Source organism: Loxodonta africana, chromosome 12 (genome assembly GCF_030014295.1).
Source record: "Loxodonta africana isolate mLoxAfr1 chromosome 12, mLoxAfr1.hap2, whole genome shotgun sequence".
In the NCBI taxonomy this organism is placed as follows: domain Eukaryota; kingdom Metazoa; phylum Chordata; class Mammalia; order Proboscidea; family Elephantidae; genus Loxodonta; species Loxodonta africana.
In genome coordinates, this window is record NC_087353.1 from 40191555 (window position 1) to 40216641 (window position 25087).

Here is a 25087-nt window from a genome sequence, read left to right on the forward strand (position 1 = left end):
TTCACTTGAATACTTAGAGGCCATTGTAAGGTTATTAATTGGCCTAATTTCAGTATTGTAATGTCTCAGGGAATAGGGAGGCCTGAAAAGAGGGAGAGAGGGGATGGGGTGGGGGGGTCACAGGGGGAGGGACTGCACGCCAGTCAGTGGAGCAGTCAGACAGAACACACACAGTGTTTATCAGTTAAGTTCACCGTCTTACGTGGGCACGGTTTGTAGTGCCCAAAAACAATTAAATTAGTAACATCAAAGATCACTGATCACAGATTACCGTAACAGATAAAATGATAATGAAGAAGTTTGAGTAAGTGAGCACGTGCTCTTGGAAAAATGGCACCAGTAGACTTGTTGGACACAGGGTTCCACAAACCTTCAATTTGTAAAAAACATAGTATCTGCGAAGTGCAATAAGTGAGGTATGCCTGTACTTTATTTCCTAATTTGTAAAAATCTCCTTTCCTTATGCCATCCAGGATCTTATATTCAGGTTTAAAATCGGACACATACCCCGTATTCAGGTTTAAAATCAGACCCATATGCAATAAGAATTGCATACTTAGTGATGATCCATAGCCAAACAAACACAAACAAATTTTAAAAAGTATAAACGTTTTTACCCCAGTTAAACTTTTCAGTATAGCCAACCACAGCGCCACTGTTAAAAATTTACTTTTTTTCTGTGTTGTAGGAATAGACTTTAAGATCAAAACAGTTGAATTACAAGGGAAGAAGATAAAGCTACAGATATGGTAAGTGATGCATATTTACTCACTTTTACGTAATGGAATGTCAGATCCCTGAAGGTTTGGAAATTCTCCCTTGTCATCTCTTCAGATTCTGTGAGACTTGCCTTTCTAAAGCCAGCAATCAGGTGACATTATTTCAGTGTAGAAAAAAAGCTATTGCCATGGACTTTGGAGGTCATCAGATCTGGCTGAATGTTTTACTTTTTAATATTTAATTTGTGAACTTGGGCAAATTATGTACTTTCTGTGAGCTTCTTTTATCTTTGTATGTAAAATGGAGATAGTGCCACTTGTCTCAAAAGATTGTTCCATGAAATAATATATGTAAAGCCTTTATTTAGAACAATGTTTTGCCCACAAACACGCAATATAAAAAGTCTTAAGTGAAATATTTATTTTCTTTAATGTGTTTGTAACTTTCTATAGGTGTTATTCTTTTTATCAGTTTGTATAGGGTTTTGCTGCATAGAAGTACAATAAAATTTTTTAAGTTTGTATTCAAGATTATTTAAAATTATAATAGCAGTGTTTTTCAGTGGGTATCGTGTCTTAACGCATATGTGGAAACCCTGGTGGTGTAATGGTTAAGAGTTACGGCTGCTAACCAAAAAGTTGGCAGCTCGAATCCACCAGGTGCTCCTTGGAAGCTCTATGGGGCAGCTCTACTCTGTCCTGTAGGGTTGCTATGAGTCAGAACCGACTCCACAGCAATGGGTTTGGTTTTCTTTTTTTAACGCATTACATGCTCATAATGATCCTGTAAGGAATGTGTTGTTCTTTTTTTAACCGCTTTATTGAGGTATAACTTACATACAAAAAACTGCACATATTTAAAGTGTACAATTTAGTAAGCTTCTGTATATGAGTAAACTTGTAAAACCATTACCACAATCAAGGTAACAGACATGTCACCTCAAAAGTTTTCTCAGGCCTCCTTGTAATACCTTTGTAATCCCTCCTTTGCCCTTATTCCACAGGGAATCGGCTGATTTGCTTTCTATTACTATAGATAAGTTTTCATTTTCTAATACTTTATATAAGGAGCCCTTGTGGCACATTGGAGCCCTGGTTGCACAGTAAATAAGAGCTCAGCTGCTAACCAAAAGATCGGTAGTTTGAATCCACCAGCACTCCTTGAAAAACCCTATGGGGGCAGTTCTACTCTGTCCTGTAGAGCCAATATGAATCGGAATCGACTTGATGGCAACAGGTTTGGTGGTGCATTGGTTAAGCGCCCAGCTGCTAACCTAGATGTCAGTGGTTCAGACCCATCGGTGCTCTTCAGGAGAAAGATATGGCAGTCTGCTTCCATAAAGATAACAGCTTGGAAACCCTGTGGGACAGTTCCGTGTTGTCCTTCAGGGTTGCTTGCTCTGGGTTGGAATCAGCTTGACAGCAGTGGGTTTGGTTTGGTTTGATTTAGTACTTTACATAAACGAAATCATATGCTGTGTTCCTTTTATCTTTTTTTAGGGGATGGGACAGGGGAGTCTAGCTTTTTTTACTCAGCATAATTGAAAACCATCAGTGGTTTTATATGTATCAATAATTGTTTACACTTTATTGCTTAGGAAGAGTCCATTGTTAGGCTGTACACAATTTGTTTATCTGCGGATGAACTTTGGAATTGTTCTAGTTTTGGGATGTTAATAAAGTTGCTGTGAATATTCGTGTACACATCTTTGTATGCACAGATGTTTTCTTTTCTCTTGCATTATCCTTGTTTTATAGATCATGAAACAGAAGCACTTTGAAATAATTTAACCAAGATCTCACAGCCTGTAAGTGGCAGGTGGGATGCAAACATGCTCAAAATGTAGGTTCCAAAATGGCATTCTTATGTGTTGTATTGCCTCCTGTAAACGGTGTGGTTTGTCAGGTCCTTTGTTGCCTTCCCAGTTACTATCACTTTCCGTTTGTTAGTTGTCTTATATCTGAGTTCATGTTATCTCAGGTTTACTGTAGTAGGACCTATCACAGGGTGGTCTGAGGATGAGTGGTACATGTGAAGCACGTAGAACAGGGCCTGGCTGGCACCTAGTTAATGTTCAGTAAATCATAGCTGTTATTATTTGGGGATCTTCCATTCCGAGCGTAGAATCCTAAGAATAAAAGTGTTTTATTTTAGGAGATGAACAGAGGAGGAAGTTAGCAACAAAGATTACAAAGCTGTACTTGGGGAGTTAGAAGGAGAATGAAGGCGAGAACAGTGTCATAGAATCCAAACGAAAACAGTTTCAAAAAGCTAAGCATTACCTTTTAAGGAAGCTAATAATTTTAATAATTAGAATTAAGATGTGTTTACCCAGAATGTTTTCATTACCTGACCGTGTCATTAGAAGTTATAATGTTAATCCATAACATCTTTCAAATTTAATATAAATTTAAACAAAATTCACCTGTTTTGAAGTGTTTCCTAAGACTAGTGATTCTCTTTGAAACAAAATCCACTTGATAATCATTGATTTTTACTAATTTTATCTGGGAAATAATTCAGCACATGAACTATAGGTTCTGGTACCTGTTTTGGTTCATTATAATTAAAGCTGATCTTATGGGAAAGGTTGTCAACTATTTGTTTTGAATTTCAGCCAGTTTCCCCTCAGCCCCCTCACCCCCCAAAGTCCCATGCATTATGCCGGACCTTGACTCTGCATATGGTGGCCTGTGTTCAAGACTCTCCTTAGACCTGCCACCTTGATTGGCTCTGATCTCAACTGAATCCTTTTTTGTACACACTTTAGGCCAATAATTTTCAAACATTTTTGACGGCAAAGAGATACATTTTACTTTGTGATTTGCAATGCATATACATGAATTTATGAGTGTGTATAAAAAAAGTGCACAAAAATTTTTTTTCAGATATATTCTGCTTTAATACATAAAACCTTTACACTACTAAATTTGTCCCGTTCCTCTTCTGCATACTTCCTTTTTGACCTCATGGGTTTGTAAATCTTTTCCTTCTCACTTTAATTCATGTGCAGCTTTTGGAAGTAAACAGTAACAAATAATCAACACTTGTTTTTAAAAAGAGATCACCCCTGAAAAGATGCTCTTTTGGCACAGTAAGTTCTCCAGCATGACCTTGAAGAATAAAAAGATTTCTGCTGTAGTTTTTATTGTAGTACCTGTAAAATGAACGTATAGCGAAGAAGTGGTAACATCTCTTATCTAGAGTTAATTTTTAGTCATTTTAAATAGAACCTGTTAGGTAAACACTTCAAAAGGAAAATTTTATTTAGTCTAGGTTTTCACATACACAACTGACTTAATTTGAAATATTCATTTTCCTGTGAAGATAAGAAATGACTGATTAAGATTTGTGATTAACAGTTCTTAAGAAGTTTCCATTGTGCCAGCTGATTTTGTTTCTTTTCTAACATTCCAAGGAGAAAGAAGCCCTTCAGCTGCAGGTTAAGAGATCTAGGATAAAAAAAAAAAAAAAAATTTTTTTTTTTTTAAGGATATGCCATAGTAATTCAAAAAAGCTTTTAGCATGAAAAACCCATTACTTACAACTTAAGATACACTGAAATACAAAACTGTCCTCAAAGCAAAATGCTTTGCTTCTATTGTTGGTTGCTGTGGAGCAATTTTTGACTCATGGCAGCCCCATGTGACAGAGTAGGACTTCCCCATAGAGTTTCCTAGACTGTAATCTTCAGGGGAGCAGTTCACCCGGTCTTTTCTCCTGCGGCACCCCTGGTGGGTTCGTACTACCCACTTTTTGCTTAGTAGCCCAGCACTTAACCTTTGTGCCACCAGGGCTCCTTTCTTTGCTTGCTTCTACTCACTACTAAAATAAAAAAGCACAGGGGTTTTTATATCTCTCTAGTCCAAATGATATATTCTGATTCTCGAAAATTTCTGTTCAGTAATTGAAGAATATTAGTTTTGGAAACCTTCAGTTTGTGCCATACCCCCCTCCCTCCCCCGAAAAAACCAGACTCTTGCCATTGAATCGATTCCAACTCATAGCGATCCTATAGGACAGAGTAGAACTGCCCCATAGAGTTTATAAGGAGCGCTTGGTGGATTCGAACTGCCAACCTTTTGGTTAGCAGACATAGCACTTAACCACTACGCCATCAGGGTTTGGCGTTATTTTTCTTTACTCCCATGATCTTCACTCCTTTTTCTTTCCAGGAAAATTTCAATATATTTGTTGCATAAGGGTGGAGGTGTGTCTTACTCTGGCCAGGGCATATGCGTCTAGGCCTAAAATTAGTTTCTGGCTGATGAGAGAAGCAGCTGTGGCTTTTTTGTTTTTTAATTGTGGTGAAAATACACACACCAAAACATTTGCCAGCACAACAAATTCTGTGTTTGCAATTCAATGACATTGATTACATTTTTCATGTTAGTCATGGCTTTTTAAATCCCAGATCTGCAGAAAGTTTCCACCATAGTCTCTTTTGCTACCTACATTTTCCATAGAATAGTGGGTTGTGCCAGGAGAACAATCATTGTGAGTTACTTCAGTTCTGCCTCTCTTTTGGCTGTGTGTGTTTGTGTAATGTCTGCCAGCATCTGTATCTTGCACCAGCAGCAAATTTTAACGTCAACACAGTCATCGGAAACTAGAGTGTCGTTTTGACTAGTGAACGATCAACCATTTACCCACTTGCTTGCCCTTGCCAGATATTTGGGAGTTGTCTTTGATTATTCCCAGTCCTTTAATATCCAGTTCATTAGCAAGTCCTCTTGATTCTGTCTCCAAAATATGTCTAGAATCCATATTCAGTTCTCCATTTCCATTGTCCCTCCCTTCTCTGCAATCCAAGCTACCATAACTTCTTTGAACGATTGTAGTAGCTTCCTACCATCCTAACAGACTCTTTACTTCCCTTTTTGCCTTCTACCAATATGTTTTCCACGTGACGACCAGGGTAACCTTTTTTCAAATATAAATCTGATCATGAATGTCATTCCTTCCCCTGTTTATAACCCTTTTGGCTTTCTATTGCATTGCAAATGAAAGTTCAAACTCCAAATCTAAATTCCTTAATGCAGTTTATATGAAGGACCTCAGCCTGCCTCTTGGATCTGACCTCCTGCTATTCTCTCTCCTTTCTATTTATAATCTCCATCCCAGCTGATCGATCCCCTTTCAAGTCAGTGAAAATGACAAACTCTTTTCCAATTTAGGATCACTGTACATGCCCTGTTTTCCCCTCTCCCGTGGACACACACACACAGTAGCTAGACTGAACGTTCTGAAGCATCACTCCATTCCAGAGACTTCCCATTTCAACAGAAATAAACTGTGAAAACTACCCGGTTCTGGCTACTGCCTACCTTTTACTCTCACCGGCTGTGCTTCATCACTCTGGCCTCTTTCTCTTCCTTGAGCATGCCAAGCATGTTCCCATCTCCGGGCTTTTGTACTTTTACGTTCCTTCTGTTTGGAGCGCCTTTCTTCACATTTTTTCCCTTCTGCCTGCTTTCAATTCGGTGTTATCCTCAGAGGGAGAGACCTTGCATGATGACCAGCTAAAGCAGCCGGGTCTCTCTGGGCATTATCACATTTGTCTTGGTTTGTCTTTGTCACAGTATTTTTCAGTATGTTGTTGTTAGGTGTTGTCGAGTCAGTTCCAACTTGTAGCAACCCTCTTTACAATGGAACGAAATTCTTCCAGGTCCTGTGCTATCCTCACAATCATTGTTATGCTTGAGCCCATTGTTGCAGCCACTGTGAGTCTATCTCATTGAAGGTCTTCCTCTTTTTCATTGAACCTCTATTTTACCGAGCATGATGCCCTTCTCCAAGGACTGGTTTCTCCTAATAACATGTCCAGAATATGTGAGACGAAGTCTTGCCATCCTTGCTTCTAAGGAGCATTCTGGTTGTACTTCTTCCAGGACGGGTTTGTTCTTTCTTCTGGCAGACCATGGTATGTATCTTCAGTATTCTTCACCAACACCATAATTCAAAGGCATCAATTCTTTGATCTTCCTTATACATTGTTCAGCTTTCGCATGCATATGAGACAATTGAAAACACCATAGCTCAGGCTCACCTTAGTTCCTAAAGTGACATCTTTGCTTTTTAACACTTTACTAAGGATTTTGTGTGATCTGGTATAGGAGTACAGGTCTGGTAAACCATGAGTTACCATACTGGGTGACACCACCCTAGTTATGCCACTGTTTCCAAGGCTGTAATCTTACAGAAGCAGACTTTCTCCCACAGCGTAGCTGGTGACTTTTTGGTTAGCAACCAAGCACTTAACCACTGTGGCACCAGGGCTCATTGCTTTTTTTTTTTTTTTAATACATTTTTTAAAAATAATTTTTATTGTGCTTTAAGTGATCATTGCTTTTTTTTTTTTTTTAACACTTTAAAGAAATCTTTTGCAGCAGATTTGCCCAATGCAGTGCATCACTTGATTTCTCAACTGCTGTTTCCATGGATGTTGATTGTAGATTCAAGTAAAATGAAATGCTTGACGTCAGTCTTTTCTCCACTTATCATGTTGCTTATTGGTTCAGTTGTGCGGATTTTTGTTTTCTTTATGTTGATATGTAATCCATTTCCAGTCTATGAACTTGGCATATTTTAAAAATGTGTTTATTACTGTTCGCCCACTAGAATATAACCTTCTTGTTGATGGGAGCTCCTTCTGTCTTATTTATGGTTCTGTCCCCAGCATTTAGAACAGAGGCTGGCAAGTATAGATGCTCAGTAATATTTGTTGACTGATTGTCTTTGGTTGATTGCTTCATACATCTAAACATCACCTCTTTAAAGAGGACCTCCTTGATTATTCCGTCCTTCTTAACCCGTTCCCCATCACTCCACCCTATTTATCTTACTAGCATGTATCACAATTAATTAATTTAGCACTTATCCCACTGTGATTATATATTTGTTTACTTGTTCGTTCTTGTCACTTTGGAGTGTAAGCTCCAAGAGGGCACTATTTGGCTTTTTACTTTTGCAACTTATTTTTAATGAAGATAAGCATAGTTTTAACTCATGGTATTTTGGGTGTAGAGCAGTTGTGTATCTGTGAGGAAATGCAGGTCTTGTTAAAAATAAAACTCAGCATGTGAAATTTCACATCCTAATTTATAAAGTAGAGAATAAATTCATTACGTTACCAAAAAACACGAAGTTATGAAGTCTTGGGTCTCTGCCCTGCAGTTCACTTTGATGCTGCCTGTAGCCTTTCCAGTGCTGCCAGTGCCCAGCCTAAAAATAACTGCATAATAGTAGCCGAAGCCCTCAGCCTCTCTGCCCTGCATGTAGGACTAACAATTAAGGAGATAAGCTATTTTAGTTCCTAGGAATGTGCTGCTCCTTTTGTAATATGCTAGTGAGCAAAAAATAGGATTTCATAACATTATTGCAGCTGTGGAACTATTTTATGTAAGGAAAATTCTACTGCCATTGGCTAATAATTTCAGATACTTGATCATACTGCATAGGCAGGGGAATGTTTTTAATATCTGAAGAAAACCAAGTGAGTGGTTTTGAAGACAGGATGAAAAACCTATATTATGGTGACGTAAGACATTGTGAACATGTACATTGTTTAATTGCTCTTCAGATATTTAACACCTGCATTTGCTTATGGGGGAAACCTTTGGTGGCATAGTACTTAAGTGCCACAGCTCCCAGCCAAAAGGTTGGCAGTTCGGATCCACCAGGCCCTCTTGGAAACTCTATGGGGTAGTTCTGCTCTGTCCTGTAGGGTCACTGTGAGTAGGAATCGACTCAACGGCAATAGGTTTTTTTTTTTAGTTTGCTTATTGGGAAGCCCTGGTGGTGCAGTAATTAAGAGCTTGTCTGCCAGCCAAAAGGTCAGCAGTTCAAATCCACCAGTTGCTCCTCGGAAACCTTATGGGCAGTTCTACCATAGGGTGGCCATGAGTCAAAATTGACTCCACGGCACCGATTTTTTTTTGTTTTGTTTTGCTTTGCTTATTGGCTTCAACCTGCTGCTTTTAGACCTGGCAATATCTGTGTATGCAAACCTAAAAATAATTGGACAGATGAACAAGCAGCTGTGGCTATTTTTAACCCTGGGCAAAGGGTCACTGATTAGCCTTGAAGCAGTGAAGTGAAGCTCCTGTTCTCAGATTTGAAAAAAATGTTGATTGCCTTAACAATTGGTAGGAGCCAGTAAAATGAGAAACCAGGCAGAACCCAGGAAAAGGATAATTTGACATCAAGGAGTCAAGAAGCCAGGTCATTTTGTGGGCAGATATAGTCATGTTGAAACGTATGAATGAAAACATATAAAAAGCTTAAAAATTTTTTTAGTGAGAGGATCATATAAAAAAGAAGAAAAGTAAGAGGTTCTGGAAGAATAAAAGAGACAAAAAAGTCAGGAGAAGTATGCCATGGGTCAAAACAGAAACTTTGAACATAAGAATTGATTATCTTTCTTTTCGGAGTTGTTATTGTTGTTGTTAGGTGCCATCGAGTCAGCTCCTACTCATAGTGACCTTGTGCACAACAGGACGAAACACTCCCCAGTCCTATGTCAGCCTTATAGTCTCATTATGCTTGAACCCGTTGTTGCAGCCGCTGTGTCAGTCCACCTTGTTGAGGGTCTTCCTCTTTTCCGCTGACCCTGTACTCTGCCAAGCATGATATCCTTCTCCAGGGACTGATCCCTCCTGACAGCACGTCCAAAGTATGTAAGACGCTGTCTCGCCATCCTTGCTTCTAAGGAGCATTCTGATTGTACTTCCTCCAAGACAGTTTTATTCGTTCTTCTGGCACTCCATGGTATATTCAATATTCTTCGCCAACACCACAATTCAGAGGCATCAGTTCTTCGGTCTTCCTTATTCATCGTCCAGCTTTCACATGCATATGATGCAATTTAAAATACCATGGATTCTTGGGTCAGGTGCACCTTAGTCTTCAAGTTGACATCTTTGCTCTTCATCACTTCAAAGAGGTCCTTTGCAGCAGATTTACCCAATGCAATGTGTCTTTTGATTTCTTGACTGCTGCTTCCATGGCTGTTGATTGTGGATCCAAGTAAAATGAAATCCTTGACAACTTCAGTCTTTTCTCCGTTTATCATGATGTTGCTCATTGGTCCAGTTGTGAGGATTTTTGCTGTCTTGATGTTGAGGTGCAATCCATACTGAAGGCTGTGGTCTTTGATCTTCATTAGTAAGTGCTTCAAGTCCTCTTCACTTTCAACAAGCAGGGTTGTGTCATCTGCATAACACAGGTTGTTAGTCTTCCTCCAATCCTGATGCCCAGTTCTTCATCATACAGTCGAGCTTCTCTTATTATTTGCTCAGCGTACAGATTGAATAGGTATGGTGAAAGTATACAACCCTGGCGCACACCTTTCTTGACTTCAAACCAATCAGTATCCCCTTGTTCTGTCCAAACAACTGCCTCTTGATCTATGTAAAGGTTCCTCATGAGCACAATTAAGTGTTCTGGAATTCCCATTCTTCACAGTATTATCCATAGTTTGTTATGATCCACACAGTCGAATGCCTTTGCAGAGTCAATAAAACACAGGTAAACATCCTTCTGGTATTCTCTGCTTTCAGCCAGGATCCATCTGACATTAGCAATGATATCCCTGGTTGCACGTCTTCTTCTGAAACCGGCCTGAATTTCTGGCAGTTCCCTGTCAATATACTGCTGCAGCCGTTTTTGAATGATCTTCAGCAAAATTTTGCTTGTGTGTGATACTAATAATATTGTACTATAATTTCCACATTCAGTTGGATCACCTTTCTTGGGACTAGGCATAAATATGGATCTCTTCCAATCAGTTGGCCAGGAAGCTGTCTTCCATATTTCTTGGCATAGACGAGTGAGCACCTCCGGCGCTGTATCCGTTTGTTGAAACATCTCAATTGATATTCCATCGATTCCTGGAGCCTTGTTTTTCACCAATGCCTTCAGAGCAGCTTGGACTTCTTCCTTCAGTACCATCAGTTCCTGATCATATGCTGCTACTTGAAATGGTTGAATATCGACTGATTCTTTTTGGTATAGTGACTCTGTGTATTCCTTCCATCTTCTTTTGATACTTTCTGCATCGTTTAATATTTTCCCCATGGAATCCTTCACCATTGCAACTCGAGGCTTCAATTTTTTCTTCAGTTCATTCAGCTTGAGAAACACCAAGCGTGTTCTTCCCTTTTGGTTTTCCCTTTCTAGCTCTTTGTACATGTCATTGTAATACTTTGTCTTCTTGAGCCGCCCTTTGAAATCTGTTCAGTTCTTTTACTTCATCAATTCTTGCTTTTGCTTTAGCTGCTTGACGTTTGAGAGCAAGTTTCAGAGTCTGCTCTGACATCCATCTTGGTCTTTTCTTTCTTTCCTGTCTTTTCAGTGACCTCTTGCTTTCTTCATGTGTGATATCCTTGATGTCATTCTACAGCTGGTCCGGTCTTCGGTCGCCAGTGTTCAGTGCATCAAATCTGTTCTTCAGGTGGTCTCTAAATTCAGGTGGAATATATTCAAGGTCATATTTTGGCTCTTGTGGACTTGCTCTGATTTTCTTCAGTTTCAGCTTGAACTTGCATATGAGCAATTGATGGTCTGTTCCACAGTCAGCCCCTGGCCTTGTTCTGACTGATGATATTGAGCTTTTCCATTGTCTCTTTCCTCAGATATAGTCTCTTTGATTTCTGTGTGTTCCATCTGGCGAGGTCTATGTGCATAGTCTCCATTTATGTTGGTGAAAGAAGGTATTTGCAATGAAGAAGTTGTTGATCTTTCAAAATTCTATCATTCTATCTCTGGCATTGTTTCTGTCACCAAGGTCATATTTTCCAACCACTGATCCTTCTTCTTTTGCATTAAAATCACCAGTAATTATCAATGCACCTTGATTGCATGTTCGATCAATTTCAGACTGCAGCAGCTGATAAAAATCTTCTATTTCTTCATCTTTGGCCCTAGTGGTTGGTGCGTATATTTGAATAATAGTCGTATTAACTGGTCTTCCTTGTAGGCATATGCATATTATTCTATCACTGACAGCATTGTACTTCAGGATAGATCTTGAAATGTTCTTTTTGACGATGAAGGCAACACCATTCCTCTTCAAGTTGTCATTCCCAGCATAGTAGACTATATGATTATCTGATTCAAAATGGCCAATACCAGTCCATTTCAGTTCACTAATGCCTAGGATATCAATATTGATGAGTTCCATTTCATTTTTGAAGATTTCTAATTTTCCTAGATTCATACTTCATACATACCAGGTTCCAATTATTAACAGGTGTTTGCAGCTGTTTCTTCTCATTTTGAGTCGTGCCACATCAGCAAATGAAGATCCTTGAAAGCTTTACTCCATCCACATCATTAAGGTCGACTCTACTTCGAGTGCCTTCCAACGTGGGGGGCTCATTTTCCAGCACTGTATCAGCCTATGTTCTGCTGCTGTTCATAAGGTTTTCACTGGCTAATGCTTTTCAGAAGTAGACTCCCGGGTCCTTCTTCCTAGTCTGTCTTAGTCTGGAAGCTCAGCTGAAACCTGTCCTCCGTGGGTGACCCTGCTGGTATCTGAATACCGGTAGCATAGCTTCCAGCATCACAGCAACACGCAAGCCCCCACAGCGTGACAAACTGACAGACACGTGGGTGTCTTTTTGGAGGGAGCATTAATATTTCTAAATCCTCTGAGATTTTATAACTAATCAGCATTATAATATTAAATCCCCTCTCTGGGTGCTGTTGATTTAGGTTTTGCAGAAGTACAAGTCTCTTTTTCAGTGTGTTCTTTCGTGGTGGAGAATTTAGTCATAGATTTGGTTTAGTCATCAATTTGAAGTGTGTATATAATTTGCTAATTGTGTAATGGGAATGAGCAGGGAAGGAGGAAGTATATAATAGCTGGAAAGTGTTGGGGTGGTGTGCATAGTGGAGTGCTGTGGAAGATCTCTCTAAATGGTTATTCCTTATGACAAAAATGGAAGTGAAGGTTTTCTGCCCCTCCAGCACTATAGCTGTGAGGTACTACTGTAGCCCAGGTCCCCCACAGTCTTTGTCCTGGATAAGTACAGTTCCAGCCTGAATTTGAAGTAGAAGACTTTAACCCCTCTCTGAAGCAATAAAATTTTTTGTTAATTTATACTTTTTACCAGTTCAGAAAAGAACTAGGCTATTTCTACTACTTTGAAGAGGCAAAGTTTTGATTCTTTTTTCATGACATCATTTATAATTATACTTGATTGACAATATCTTATAAGCAAATACATGATAAAAAAATAAATAAAAGATAAAACAGGAAATTGGAAATGAGAAAAATAGGAGATACAAATATACTTTCTCTAAAGGACAGCTTAGTTACTATGATTAGTTTGTTAAATTAACTTTAAACTTCTTGGCAGCCAGGGTAAAGAAAGGAGGGGAGGGTTACCTAATAAATTACCTTGTTCTTTTCCAAAATTATGGGGTAAAAGATTATAACAAATACAGAATAAGATTTCATAATGCTGTTTCTTTTTTTTTTTTTAATTGTGCTTTAAGTGAAATCAACTCACTCTCTCATGCAAAAATTGTATATACCTCACTGTGTACTCCTAGTCCCTCTCCCCCTAATGAGACAGCACACTCCTTCTGTCTACCCTGTATTCCCTGTGTCCTTTTAGCTACCTCCTGTCCCCCTCTGCCTTCTTTTCTCCCCTCCAGATAGGAGCTGCCCACATAGTCTCGTGCTTACATGAGCCAAGAAGCTCACTCCTCACCAGTATCATTTTCTGTCTTACAGTCCAGTCCAATCCCTGTCTGAAGAGTTGGCTTAGGGAATGGTTCAAGCCTTGGGCTAACAAAAGGTCTGGGGACCATGACCTCTGAAGTTCTTCCAGTCTCAGTCAGACCATTAAGTCTGGTCTTTTTACAAGAATTTCAGGTCTGCATCCAGCTGCTCACCTGCTCCATCAGGGATTCTTTGTTGTGTTCCCTGTCAGGGCAGTCATCGGCTTTAGCCGGGCACCATCTAGTTCTTCTCGTCTCAGGCTGATATAGTCTCTGGTTCATGTGGCCCTTTCTGCCTCTTGGGCTCATAATACCTTGTGTCTTTGGTGTTCTTCATTCTCCTTTGCTCTAGTTGGGTTGAGACCAATTGATACATCTTAGATGGTTGCTTGCTAGCATTTTAAGACCCCAGGTGCCATTCACCAAAGTGGGATGCAGAATGTTTTAAAAGATTTTGTTATGCCACTTGACCTAGATGTCCCCTGAAACCATGGTCCCCAGACAACTCCCCTGCCCTGCTACTCTGGCCTTCAAAGTGTTCAGGAAACTTATTTGCTTTTGGTTTAGTCAAGTTGTGCTGACCTCTCCTGTGTTGTGTGTTGTCTTTTCCTTCACCTAAAATAGCTCTTGTCTACTATCTTAATTAATGAATACCCCTTTCCACCCCCATAATCATGGAAGAATATTTTCTTCTGTTTAAACTATTTCATGAGTTCTTATACAACATATGTCCTTTTGCAGCTGACTAATTTCACTCAGCATAATCCCTCCCGGGTTCCTCCATGTTATGAATTGTTTCACGGGTTCATCATTGTTCTTTGTCAATGCTTAGCATTCCGTTATGTGAATATACCATAATTTATTTAACCATTCATCTGTTGATGGGCACTTCGGTTGCTTCCATCTTTTTGCTATTGTAAGCAGTGCTGCAGTGAACATGGTGTGCATATGTCTGTTCGTGTAAAGGCTCTTATTTCTCTAGGATGTATTCCAAGGAGTAGGAGTGCTGGATCATATGGTAGTTCTATTTCTAGCTTTTTAAGGAAGTGCCAAATTGATTTCCAAAATCATTATACCATCTTACATTCCCACCAACAGTATGTAATTGTTCCACTCTCTCCACCACCTATCGAACATTTATTATTTTGTGTTTTGGATTAATGCCAGCCTTGTTAGAGTGAGATGGAATTTCATTGCAATTTTGATTTGCGTTTCTCTAACGGCTAATGATTGTGAGCACTTTCTCATGTATCTGTTAGCTGCTTGAATGTCTTCTTTTGCGAAGTGCCTGTTCATATCTTTCGCCCATTTTTTAATTGGGTTATTTGTCTTTTTGTTGTTGAGGTTCTGCTGTATCTTGTAGATTTTAGACGCTGATGGGATTTGTTATAGCCAATTTTTTTTTCCCAGTCTGTAGGTAGTCTTTTTACTCTTTTGGTGAAGTCTTTTGATGAGGATAAGTGTTTGATTTTTAGGAGCTCCCAGTTATCTAATTTCTCTTCTGGTGTTTGTGCATTGTTAGTAATGTTTTATATTCTGTTTATGTCATGTATTAGGGCTCCAAGTGTTGTCCCTATTTTTTTTTCATGATCTTTATCATTTTAGATTTTATATTATGTCTTTGATCCATTTTGAGTTAGTTTTTGGTCATGATATGAGGTCTGGGTCTTGTTTCATCTTCTTGTGGATGGATATCCGGTCATGCCAGCACCTTTATTAAAGAGACTCTCTTTTCCCCATTGAACTGACTTTCGGCCTCTATAAAATATCAGCTACTTATATGTGGATGAATTTATGTCTGCATTGTCAGTTCTGTTCCACTGGTCTACGTATCCATTGTTGTACTAGTACCAGGCTGTTTTGACTACTGTGGTGGTATAATAGGTTCTAAAATCAGGTAGCATGAAGCCTCCCACTTTGTTCTTTTTCAGAAATGCTTTACTTACCTGAGGCCTCTTTCCCTTCCATATGAAGTTAGTGATTTATTTCTCCATCTCATTAAAAAATGTCATTGGAATTTGGGTTGGAATTGCATTGTATCTATATATCACTTTCAATAGAGTAGACACTTTTACAATGTTGAGTCTTCTATCCATGAGCAAGGTAAGTTTTTCCACTTATGTGTCTTTTGCTTTCTTGTAGTAGTGTCTTGTAGTTTTCTTTGTATAGGTCTTTTATATCTGTAGTTAGATTTATTTCATCAGGGCCAGGGCTTTTATTTATTGGAAGTTTTTTAATTACCTTTTCAATCTCTTCTTTTTTTATGGATTTATTTAGTTGTTTTACCTCTGTGTTAGTTTAGGTAGGTAGTGTGTTTCTAGAGATTTGTCCATTTCTCCTAGGTTTTCAAATTTGTTAGAGTACCATTTTTAGTAGTGATCTGATTCTGTTGATTTCAGTTGGTTTTGATAGTGCCCCATCTCATTTCTTATTTGGGTTATTTGCTTCCTCTCTGGTTTTTCTTTTGTCATTTTGGCCATTGGTTTATTGATTTTGTTAATTTTTTCAAAGAACCAGCTTTTGGTCTTGTTAACTTTTGTAATTTTTTTTTCTCCTATTTCATTTAATTCTGCTCTTATTTTTATTATTTGCTTTCTCCTGGTGCCTGAGGGTTTTTTTTTTTCCCTGTTGCTCTCTATTCAAGTCGTAAGGATAATTCTTTGATTTCGGCCCTTCTTTTTGGATGTGTGCATTTATAGCTATAAATTGACCTCTGAGCACTGCTTTAGCGGTGTCCGAAAGGTTCTGATAGGAAGTGTTTTCATTCTTATTGAATTCTATGAATTTCTTTATTCCATCCTTCATGTCTTTTATAACCCATTTGTTTTTTAGCAGGGTATTGTTCAGTTTCCAAATGTTTGATTTCTTTTCCTGCTACTTATTTCTGCTTTTATGCCTTTATGGTCAGAGATCTTTTGTAATATTTCAATGCTTTGGATTCTGTTAAGGCTTCCTTTATGACCTAATATGTGGTCTATTCTAGAGAATGTTCCATGTGTGTTAGAAAAGAAAGTATACTTGGATGTTGTTGGATGGAGAGTTACGTATATGTATATGAGGTCAAGTTGGTTGGTTGTGGCATTTAGCTCTTCCATGTATTTATTGAGCTTCTTTCTGAATGTTCTGTCCTTCACCCAAAGTGGTGTTTGAAGTCTCCTACTATTATTGTGGAGTTCTCTGTCATACTTTTCAATGCTCTTGGAGTTTATGTATCTTGCAGCCCTGTCATTGGGTGCATAAATATTTAATGTGGTTTTATCCTCCTGGTATATTGTCCTTTTAATCATTATATAGTGTCATTCCTTATCCCTTGTGGTTGATTTAACTTTAAAATCTGTCTTGTGAGAAATCAATATTGCCACTCCTGCTCTTTTTTGATTGTTTGCTTGATATATTTTTTCCCATTCTTGGAGTTTTTGTTTGTTTGTGTCTCTAAATTGTATCTCTTGTAGGCAGCATATAGATGGATTGTGTTTTTTTATCCATTCTGCCACTATCTGTCTCTGTATTGGTGCATTTAGTCCAGTTACATTCAGCGAATTATGAGTAGGTAAGAGTTTAGTGCTGTCATTTTGATGTCTTTTTTTGTGTGTTGTCGACAGTTTCTTTTTTCCACTTAATTTTTTGTGCTGAGTAGTTTTTCGTTATATACTGTCTCCTTATTCGTTGTTATTGATTTTGTTTTTGCTGAATCTTTGTTTTTCTTGTATTTTATTTTGATAAGTAGGATTGTTAGTCTCCTTTGTTGTTACCTTAATATTTACCCCTATTTTTCTAAGTTTAAACCAAATTTTTATATCTTTATATTATTGCTTTGACTTTTCCTCTGCATGTGACAGAGATCTATTACTACATTTTTTAGTCCTCCCTTATTTTAATGTTGTCATCTTTTACATAATGACACCATTTTCCTGTGTTGAGTGTTCTTTTTTTTTTTTTTTAAAGTGATGTATTTTAGTGATTTCCCTGTCTGGGTTGATGTCTGGTTGTTCTGTCCTGTGTTCTAGTCTTGGGTTGATATCTCATATTATTGATTTTCTAACCAGAGAACTCCATTTAGTATTACTTGTAGTTTTGGTTTGGTTTACAAATTCTCTAAACTTCTGTTTATCTGGAAATGTCCTAATTTTGCCTTCATATTTGAGAGACAGTTTTGCTGGATATATGATTCTTGGCTGGCAATTTTTTTCTTTCGTTGTTTTATATAAGTCATCCCATTGCCTTCCTGCCTCCTGTACAGCTTCTGCGGAGTAGTCCAAGCTTCTTCTTACTGACTCTCCTTTGTAGGTGACTTTTCATTTATCCTGAGCCACTCTTAAAATTCTTCTTTATCTTAGGTTTTGCCAAGTTTAATTATGATATGTCTTCGTGACTTTCTTTTGAGATCTCCTTATGTGGGATTCGGTGAACATCTTGGATAGGTATCGTCTCATCTTTCAAGATATCAGGGAGGTTTTCTGTCAACAAATCTTCAAAAATTCTCCCTGTATTTTCTGTTAACCCTCCCTCTTCTGGTACTCCAATCACTCGTAGGTTATTTCTTTTGATAGAGTCCCACATGATTCTTAGGGTTTCTTCATTTTTTAAAAAAATTCTTTTATCTGATTTTTCTTCAAATGTATTGGTGCCTAGTGTTTTATCTTCAGTCTCACTAGTTCTGCCTTCCATTTCTTCAGTCCTGCTCTCCTGACTTTCTATTGAGTTGTCTAATTCTGTAATTTTATTGTTAATCTTCTGAATTTCTGATTGCTGTCTCTCTATGGATTCTTGTAGTCTATTAAATTTTTCATTATGTTCTTGAATAACTTTTTTAATTTCTTCAACTTCTTTATCTGTGTGTTCACTGGCTTGTTCTGTTTTGCCTGATCTCCTTCCTGCTCTTTTGAAGAGTTCTATATACTAATCTTCTTTATTCTACATCTGGAAATTCCAGGAAGACATCTTCATCCGAAAGATTCCTTGATTCTTTTTTAGAGAGCTTGTTGACGCGATCATGGTCTGCTGCTTTATGTGATTTGATATTGACTGTTGTCTCTGAGCCATCTGTAAGTTATTGTATGAATTGACTTTATATTTGCTTACTGTATCCTAGCTTCTTGCTTTGTTTCATTTTGATATGCCCAAATAGGCTGCTTGAGTGAGCTAGCTTGATTATTTTCACCTTTGAAGCTCTAATGTCCTGTCACCTGATGGCTAGAGCTCCTATGAGGTATATGAGCCTAGGAGTCTGTTCACTTTTCTTGTATGGATTCAGCTCAGGTGTCCAGGTAGTTGGTCATCAGGTATGTGGTGCAGGCACTGTCCTGCAGTCTTAGAGGGGCAGGGGTGATTGGTGTAGGTACAGCTATCTGGTTGCAGCAGGGGGTCACGCTCTGGACAAGGAAGGGGTCTGACAACCATCTCCCGAAGGTCTTTGAGGAAAGTGCGTCCCTGTTCCCTAGAGCGCACAGGTTGGTGGGTTCTGCAGCTGGACTGTGGGGACCCAATGCTCTTGGTTGTAAGGACTGAGAAGTACCACTTATCCTTGGACCCCTGCCCCAGCTGGATAGGTGACGTGGGTGGAGCCACCAGTCCTGAGGCTCCTCATATGGGTAGGTGAGGACCCTGTTTAATAGGCAAAGTGGCGTCAGACATCAAAAACCCAACCTGTCCCCTACACAGCTGAAACAGTTGAATTCAGATCTCAAGCACATACACTGTTGCAGTCTGCCAACAAGGGCTTAATCTCCTAAAATGGGCCCACACAGGTTCATGCAGGGTTGAAAGGTCCACAGACCATTTATGCCTGGACAGGAGCCACTTCTGTCCTGAGCTCACCAGCTTAGTGGAGCTGGCAGATTATCTTTTCCCCCAGTTGTGAATTTATTCCTTCTCCAAGGCTGGGAGAATGGCTCAGGGCACGCAGCAGGACCTATCTCAGGCCCGGGGAAATCAACAGCCACTGAAGCCAGCTTGGGGGCACAGTAAAATAAATGCAAGTACTTAGGTTTTGCAGAGAGTGCTGTTCTTCTCTGGTTCCGGAGGTGTGAGTAGACTGCGCAGCTCGCCGTCTGTCCCTGAGGAAACCACGTCCCGAATGCTACCGACAGCCCCATCGCAGTCTCTCCAGGGGATCGTGCCTGAGGGGCACTGGTTCCCCCTCAAGTCAGGTCTGTCAACTCCTTGCCGCTTCTGATCTACCTCTCCTTCCCCCTCCCTCTCAGTCTGATTTCCTAACTTTGCCTTTGATGTTCAGGGCTCCTAGCTTGTCATATATATAATTGTTTCACTCGTGTTTTTGGGTCTTTGTCATAAGAGGGATCACCGGAAGTGTCTGGCTACTCTACTGTCTTGGCCCCGCCTCCTCCATAATGCTGTTTCTTGTAATGATTCTTAATAAGTTGGTGCTATGTTAAAAGGTAAGGATCTCTGGTAGCACATTCATTAAGCGCTGGGCTGCTAACTGTAAGGTCATTGGTTTGAACCCACCAGCTGCTCCTTGGAAGAAAGATGTGGCAATCTGCTTATGTAAAGATTACAGCCTTGGAAACCCTGTGGGGCACTTCTTTTTAGGGGACACTTCTTTTCAGAGTTGCTATGAGTTGGAATTGACTCTGTGGCTATGGGTTTGGTTGGGTGGGTATCTTCTTAAGCAGTGGAATTGCTGGGTAATAATGATAACCCTGTGTTTAACCTTAGAAGAACTACTAGGCTGTTGCAAAGCAGCTGTGCCAGTTTAGATAACTACCCAGTACTGTATGAGAGTTCCAGTTGCTTTGCATCTTTACCAGTACTTGTTACTGTTCGTCTTTTTTTTATATCCATCCTAGTGGGAATGAAGTGGTGTCTCATTGTGGTTTTGATTTGCATTTCCCAAATGGCTAGTGATGTTGAACATCTTTTCATGTGCTTATTGGCCATTTCTGTATCTCGTTTGGGCAAGTATCGATTGAAATCCTTTGCCCATTTTTGTATTGGATTGTCTTTTTATTAAGTTGTACGTGTTCTTTATAATTCTGGATTCATATCTCTATCAGATATATGATTTGCAGATATTTTCTTCAATTCTGTGTGGGTTGTCTTTTCGCTTTCTTGTTAGTGTCAGAAATTTTTTGTTTTGATGAAATCTAATTTATCTACTTTTTCTTTGGTTGCTTGTGCTTTTGGTATTATATCTAAGAAATCCGCTTTCTATTCTGAAGTCACAGAGATTTACTCCTAGGTTTTCTTCTAAGAGTTTTATAGTTTTAGCTGTATGATTTAGGTCTATGATTCATTTGAATTAGTTTTTGTATACGGTATGAGGTCCAACTTCATTCTTATATCCAGTTGTTCCAGCACCATTTGTTTAAAGAACTAGTCTTTCCCCATTAAAGCCATTGGATATTTTAAGCAGAAAAATGATATGATCAAACATATGTTTAAAGATGATTACCATGGCTATTGTGTGGAAAATGGATTACAAAGGGGCAAGAGTAAAGAGAGGGAGATGAGTTGGGAGACTGTTGGCAATAGACCAGGCAAGAGATAATATTGGCTTGAACTAGAGTGGTAATAGGGACATTAACAAGCAGAGGACACATTTAGTATATTCTTTGTTGGTAGAGGCAAAGGACTTGATGGATATGGGGATGAAGAAACCAGCAATCAACAATAACTCCTGTATATTTGTTTTGAGCATCTGTCCAGATGATGATGCCATTTACTGAGATGGGAACATTGAGGGAGGAGCAGGTTAAAGGAGAAAAGAAGAGTTCTGCTTATTTATTTTGTTGCTGTTGTTAGGTACTGTCGAGTAGGTTCTGACTCATAGCGACCCTAGGTACAATAGAATGAAACACTGCCCGGTCCTGTGCCATCCTCATAATCTTTATGTTTGAGCCCATTGTTTTAGTTACTGTGTCATTCCATCTCATTGAGGGTCTTCCTCTTTTTCATTGACCCTCTACTTAACCAAGCATGATGTCTTTCTCCAAGGACTGGTCCCTACTGCCATCGTGTCTAAAGTATGTGAGATGAAATCTTGTCATCCTTGCTTCTAAGGAGCACTCTGGCTGTATTTCTTTCAAGACAGATTTGTTCGTTCTTTTGGCAGTCCATGGTATGTTTAATATTCTTCACCAATACAACACAAAGGTGTCAGTTCTTCTTTGGTCTTCCCTAGTCATTGTCCAGCATACATATGAGTCAATTGAAAACACCATGGCTTGGATCTGGCACACCTTATTCCTTAAAGTGACCTCTTTGCTTTTTAACACTTTAAAGAGGTCTTTTGCACCAGATTTGCCCAGTGCAATGTGTCATTTGATTTCTTGACTGCGCCTTCTGTGGGCATTGAACTGTGGATCCAAGTAAAATGAAATCTTTGACAACTTCAGTCTTTTCTGTTTGTCATGATGTTATTTATTGGTCCAGTTTGAGGATTTTTGTTTTCTTGATGTTGCGGTGTCATCTATACCAAAGGCTGTAATCTTTGATCTTCGTCAGTAAGTGTTTCGAGGCCTCTTCCCTTTCAGCAAGCAAAGTTGTGTCATCTGTATAACACAGGTTGTTAATAAGTTTTCCTCCAATCCTGATGCCACGTTATTCTTCATATAGTCCAGCTTCTTGAATTCTTTGCTCAGCATACAGACTGAATAAATACGGTGAAAGGATACAACCCTGATGCACGTCTTTCCTGACTTTAAACCACGTAGTATCCCTTTTTTCTGTTCGAACAACTACCTCTTGGCCTATGTACAGGTTCCTCATGAGCATAATTAAGTGTTCTGGAATTTGAAATGTTACCCATAATTTATTATGATCCACACAGTCAAATGCCTTTGCAGTCAGTAAAACACAGGTAAAAATTTTTTCTGGTATTCTCTGCTTGCAGCCATGATCCATCTGCCATCAGCAGGGATATCCCTCATTCCAGGACCTCTTCTGAACCTGGCTTGAATTTCTGGCAGTTCCCTGTCAGTGTACTGTTTTTATTTTAGGTTCTACTAATTTTAAGATAACATTTATTTGCACATATCAAGTAGGTAGTTGAATATAAACACGTAGAGTTTCTAGGAGAGATAAAGGTTAGAAAGATAAATTTGGAAGTCATATACAAAAAAAACCCATTGCTACTGAGTTGATTCCTAATCATAGTGACCCTATAGGGACAGATTAGAACTGTCCAATGCCGTTTCCATGCCTGGTGGATTTGAGCTGCCAACCTTTTGGTCAGTAGCTGTGCCTCTTAACCACTATGCCACCAGAGTTTCCTAGAAGTCATATACCAAACCTGTTGCCATCGAGTCAATTCTGACTCATAGCGACCCTATAGGACAGAGTAGAACTGCCCCATAGAGTTTCCAGGGAGCACCTGGCGGATTCAAACTGCCGACCTTTTGGTTAACAGCCATAGCACTTACCCACTACGCCACCAGCGTTTCCAGAAGTTGTATAGGTAGCTTTAATATGTGACGTATTTAAGCTATGGGAATGGATGAAGTCACTAGTGTGATACTATAAATAAGGGAAAGCAGGAGGTCCACGATGGAGTCCTGGGATTTCTAATGTTTAGAGATGTAGGAGCTGCTGACAAAAGACTGAGAATGGGTAACCAGTGACATAGACTGAAGAGCACAAAACGTGACATTTGAAAAGTCAAGAGAATAAAGTGTTCAAGAAGAAGAAGTTAGTCAACTGTGTGAATCGTGCTCAGTAGTTAAGATATAAAAGGGAAGTAATCACTGGTTTTGGTAAATAGAAGGTCATTGGAAACATTTTTGAAGAGCAGTCTTAGTATAGTAGTTATAGGAGTCCAGTTGGAATTACTTGAGAAATGAATTTGGGAGACGGCAGCTAGAAATGACTGTTAAAAGAAGTTTTCTGCAGAGATTTTTTTTTTTTTTTTGGTAGATGTAGACAGGGTTATCCTAAAATTTATATGGAAAGTCTGGAATAACTGAAAGAATGTTACATTTAGAGGAATGACTACCGTCTGGTTTTAAGACTTTTTATTTAGGTACACTTATTAAGACAGTACATTATCAGTGATGGGATAGATGCATAGGTCGATGGAGCAGGATAAAGAATCCAGAAATAGACCTTCACAAGTTTGCCCAACTGATTTTTGGTAAAGGCGTAAAAGCAATTCAGTGGAGGAAGGAGAGCCTTTTTCAGCAAGTGGTGCTGGAGTAAATTGGATATCCATAAACCAAACCAAGCCCATTGCCGTCATTTAGCCACCCTGTGAGGCAGGGTAGGAGGCTATAATCTTCACGGAAGCAAACTGCCACATCTTCCTCCTGGGGAGCAGCTGGTGGGTTCGAACCACTGCCAGAGCTCCTAATTGGACATCCATAGGCCATAAAGATGAACCTCTACCTAAAACCCATACCATATACTAAAATTAACTCAGTGTGTCATTAAATATAAAACTTTTAGAAGAAAACGTAGGAAATCTTTGGGACCTAGGACTAGGCGAAAAATTCTTAGACACGACACCAAAATTATGATCCATAAAAGAAAAAAATAAAAAAATTGGTCTTCAACAAAATTAAAAACTTTTACTCCACAAAAGACCCCCTGTCAAAGAATGAAAAGGCAAGCTACAGACTTAAATTTCAATATTTGGGAGAAAATATTTGCAAACCACGTATCTGACAACAGAGTTGTATATAAAGAACTTTCAAAAGTCAACAGTAAAATAAACAGCAAACGATCTGATTAGAAAATAGGTAATAGACATGAACGGACATTTTATCAAGAGGATATATGGATGGAAAGTAAGCACATGAAAAGATGTTTAGCATCATTAGCCATTGGGGGAATACAAATTAAACAATGATGAGGTATTACTACATGCTGATTACAACAGCTAAAATAAAAAATAGTGACGACACCAAATGCTGGGGACATGGCAAAGAAGCTGGATCTCTCATACATTGCTAGTGGGAATGTAAAGTGAAATAGACACTCTGGAAAAGTTTGGCAGTTTCTTCTAAAAGATTATGTACCGTATGACCTAGCAATAACATTCCTGGACATTATTTATCCCAGAGAAATAAAAACTTAAGTCCACACAAAAACCTGTATATGAAAGTTCATAGCAGCTAGCTTTATTTGTAATATCAAAATATTGGAAACAACTCCTTCAGCAGGCGAATGTTTAAGCAAATGGCAGTAGCTCATACCACGGAACACTACTCGGCAATAAAAAGGAACAGGCTAGTGATACATGCACCAAGTTGGGTAGATCTCAAGGGCATTATATTGAACAAAGCCAATTTCCAAAGGTCTCATACTACATGATCCCATTTATATAACGTTCTGGAAATGACAGAATTTTTCAAATGGAAAGCAGCTTAATGGGCAAGGCTTAGGTATTGAAGGGAACTGAGGGTAGAGAGGGGTTGCAGCCATAAATTGATAGAGCATAAAGAAGTTCTCCTGTGGTGATAGAAGAGTTCTCTATCTTGTTTGTGGTAGTGGTTATACAAATCTGTACATGTGATAAAATTGCAAAGAATTGTACATACACACACACACACACACACACACAAACGAGTGTGGGTAAAAACTGGTGAAATTTGAATAAGGTCTGTAGATTGCGCCTATGTCAATTTCCTGGTTTTACTCATTGTACTGTAGTTAATGTAGTAGTATAGTTATTATTGGGGAA

General features: G+C 38.9%; 1 protein-coding gene across 2 annotated transcripts in view; it reads left to right on the plus strand.

Annotated features, from left to right (window-relative positions):
• RAB10 (RAB10, member RAS oncogene family) overlaps nt 1-25087 on the plus strand; it is a 113030-nt gene that overhangs the window by 62605 nt on the left and 25338 nt on the right. For both annotated transcript variants that reach the window (XM_064295140.1, XM_003411921.4), the window contains exon 2: nt 689-749. In XM_064295140.1, the coding sequence (XP_064151210.1) occupies nt 689-749 (61 nt within the window). The remainder of the gene's footprint in view (nt 1-688; nt 750-25087) is intronic.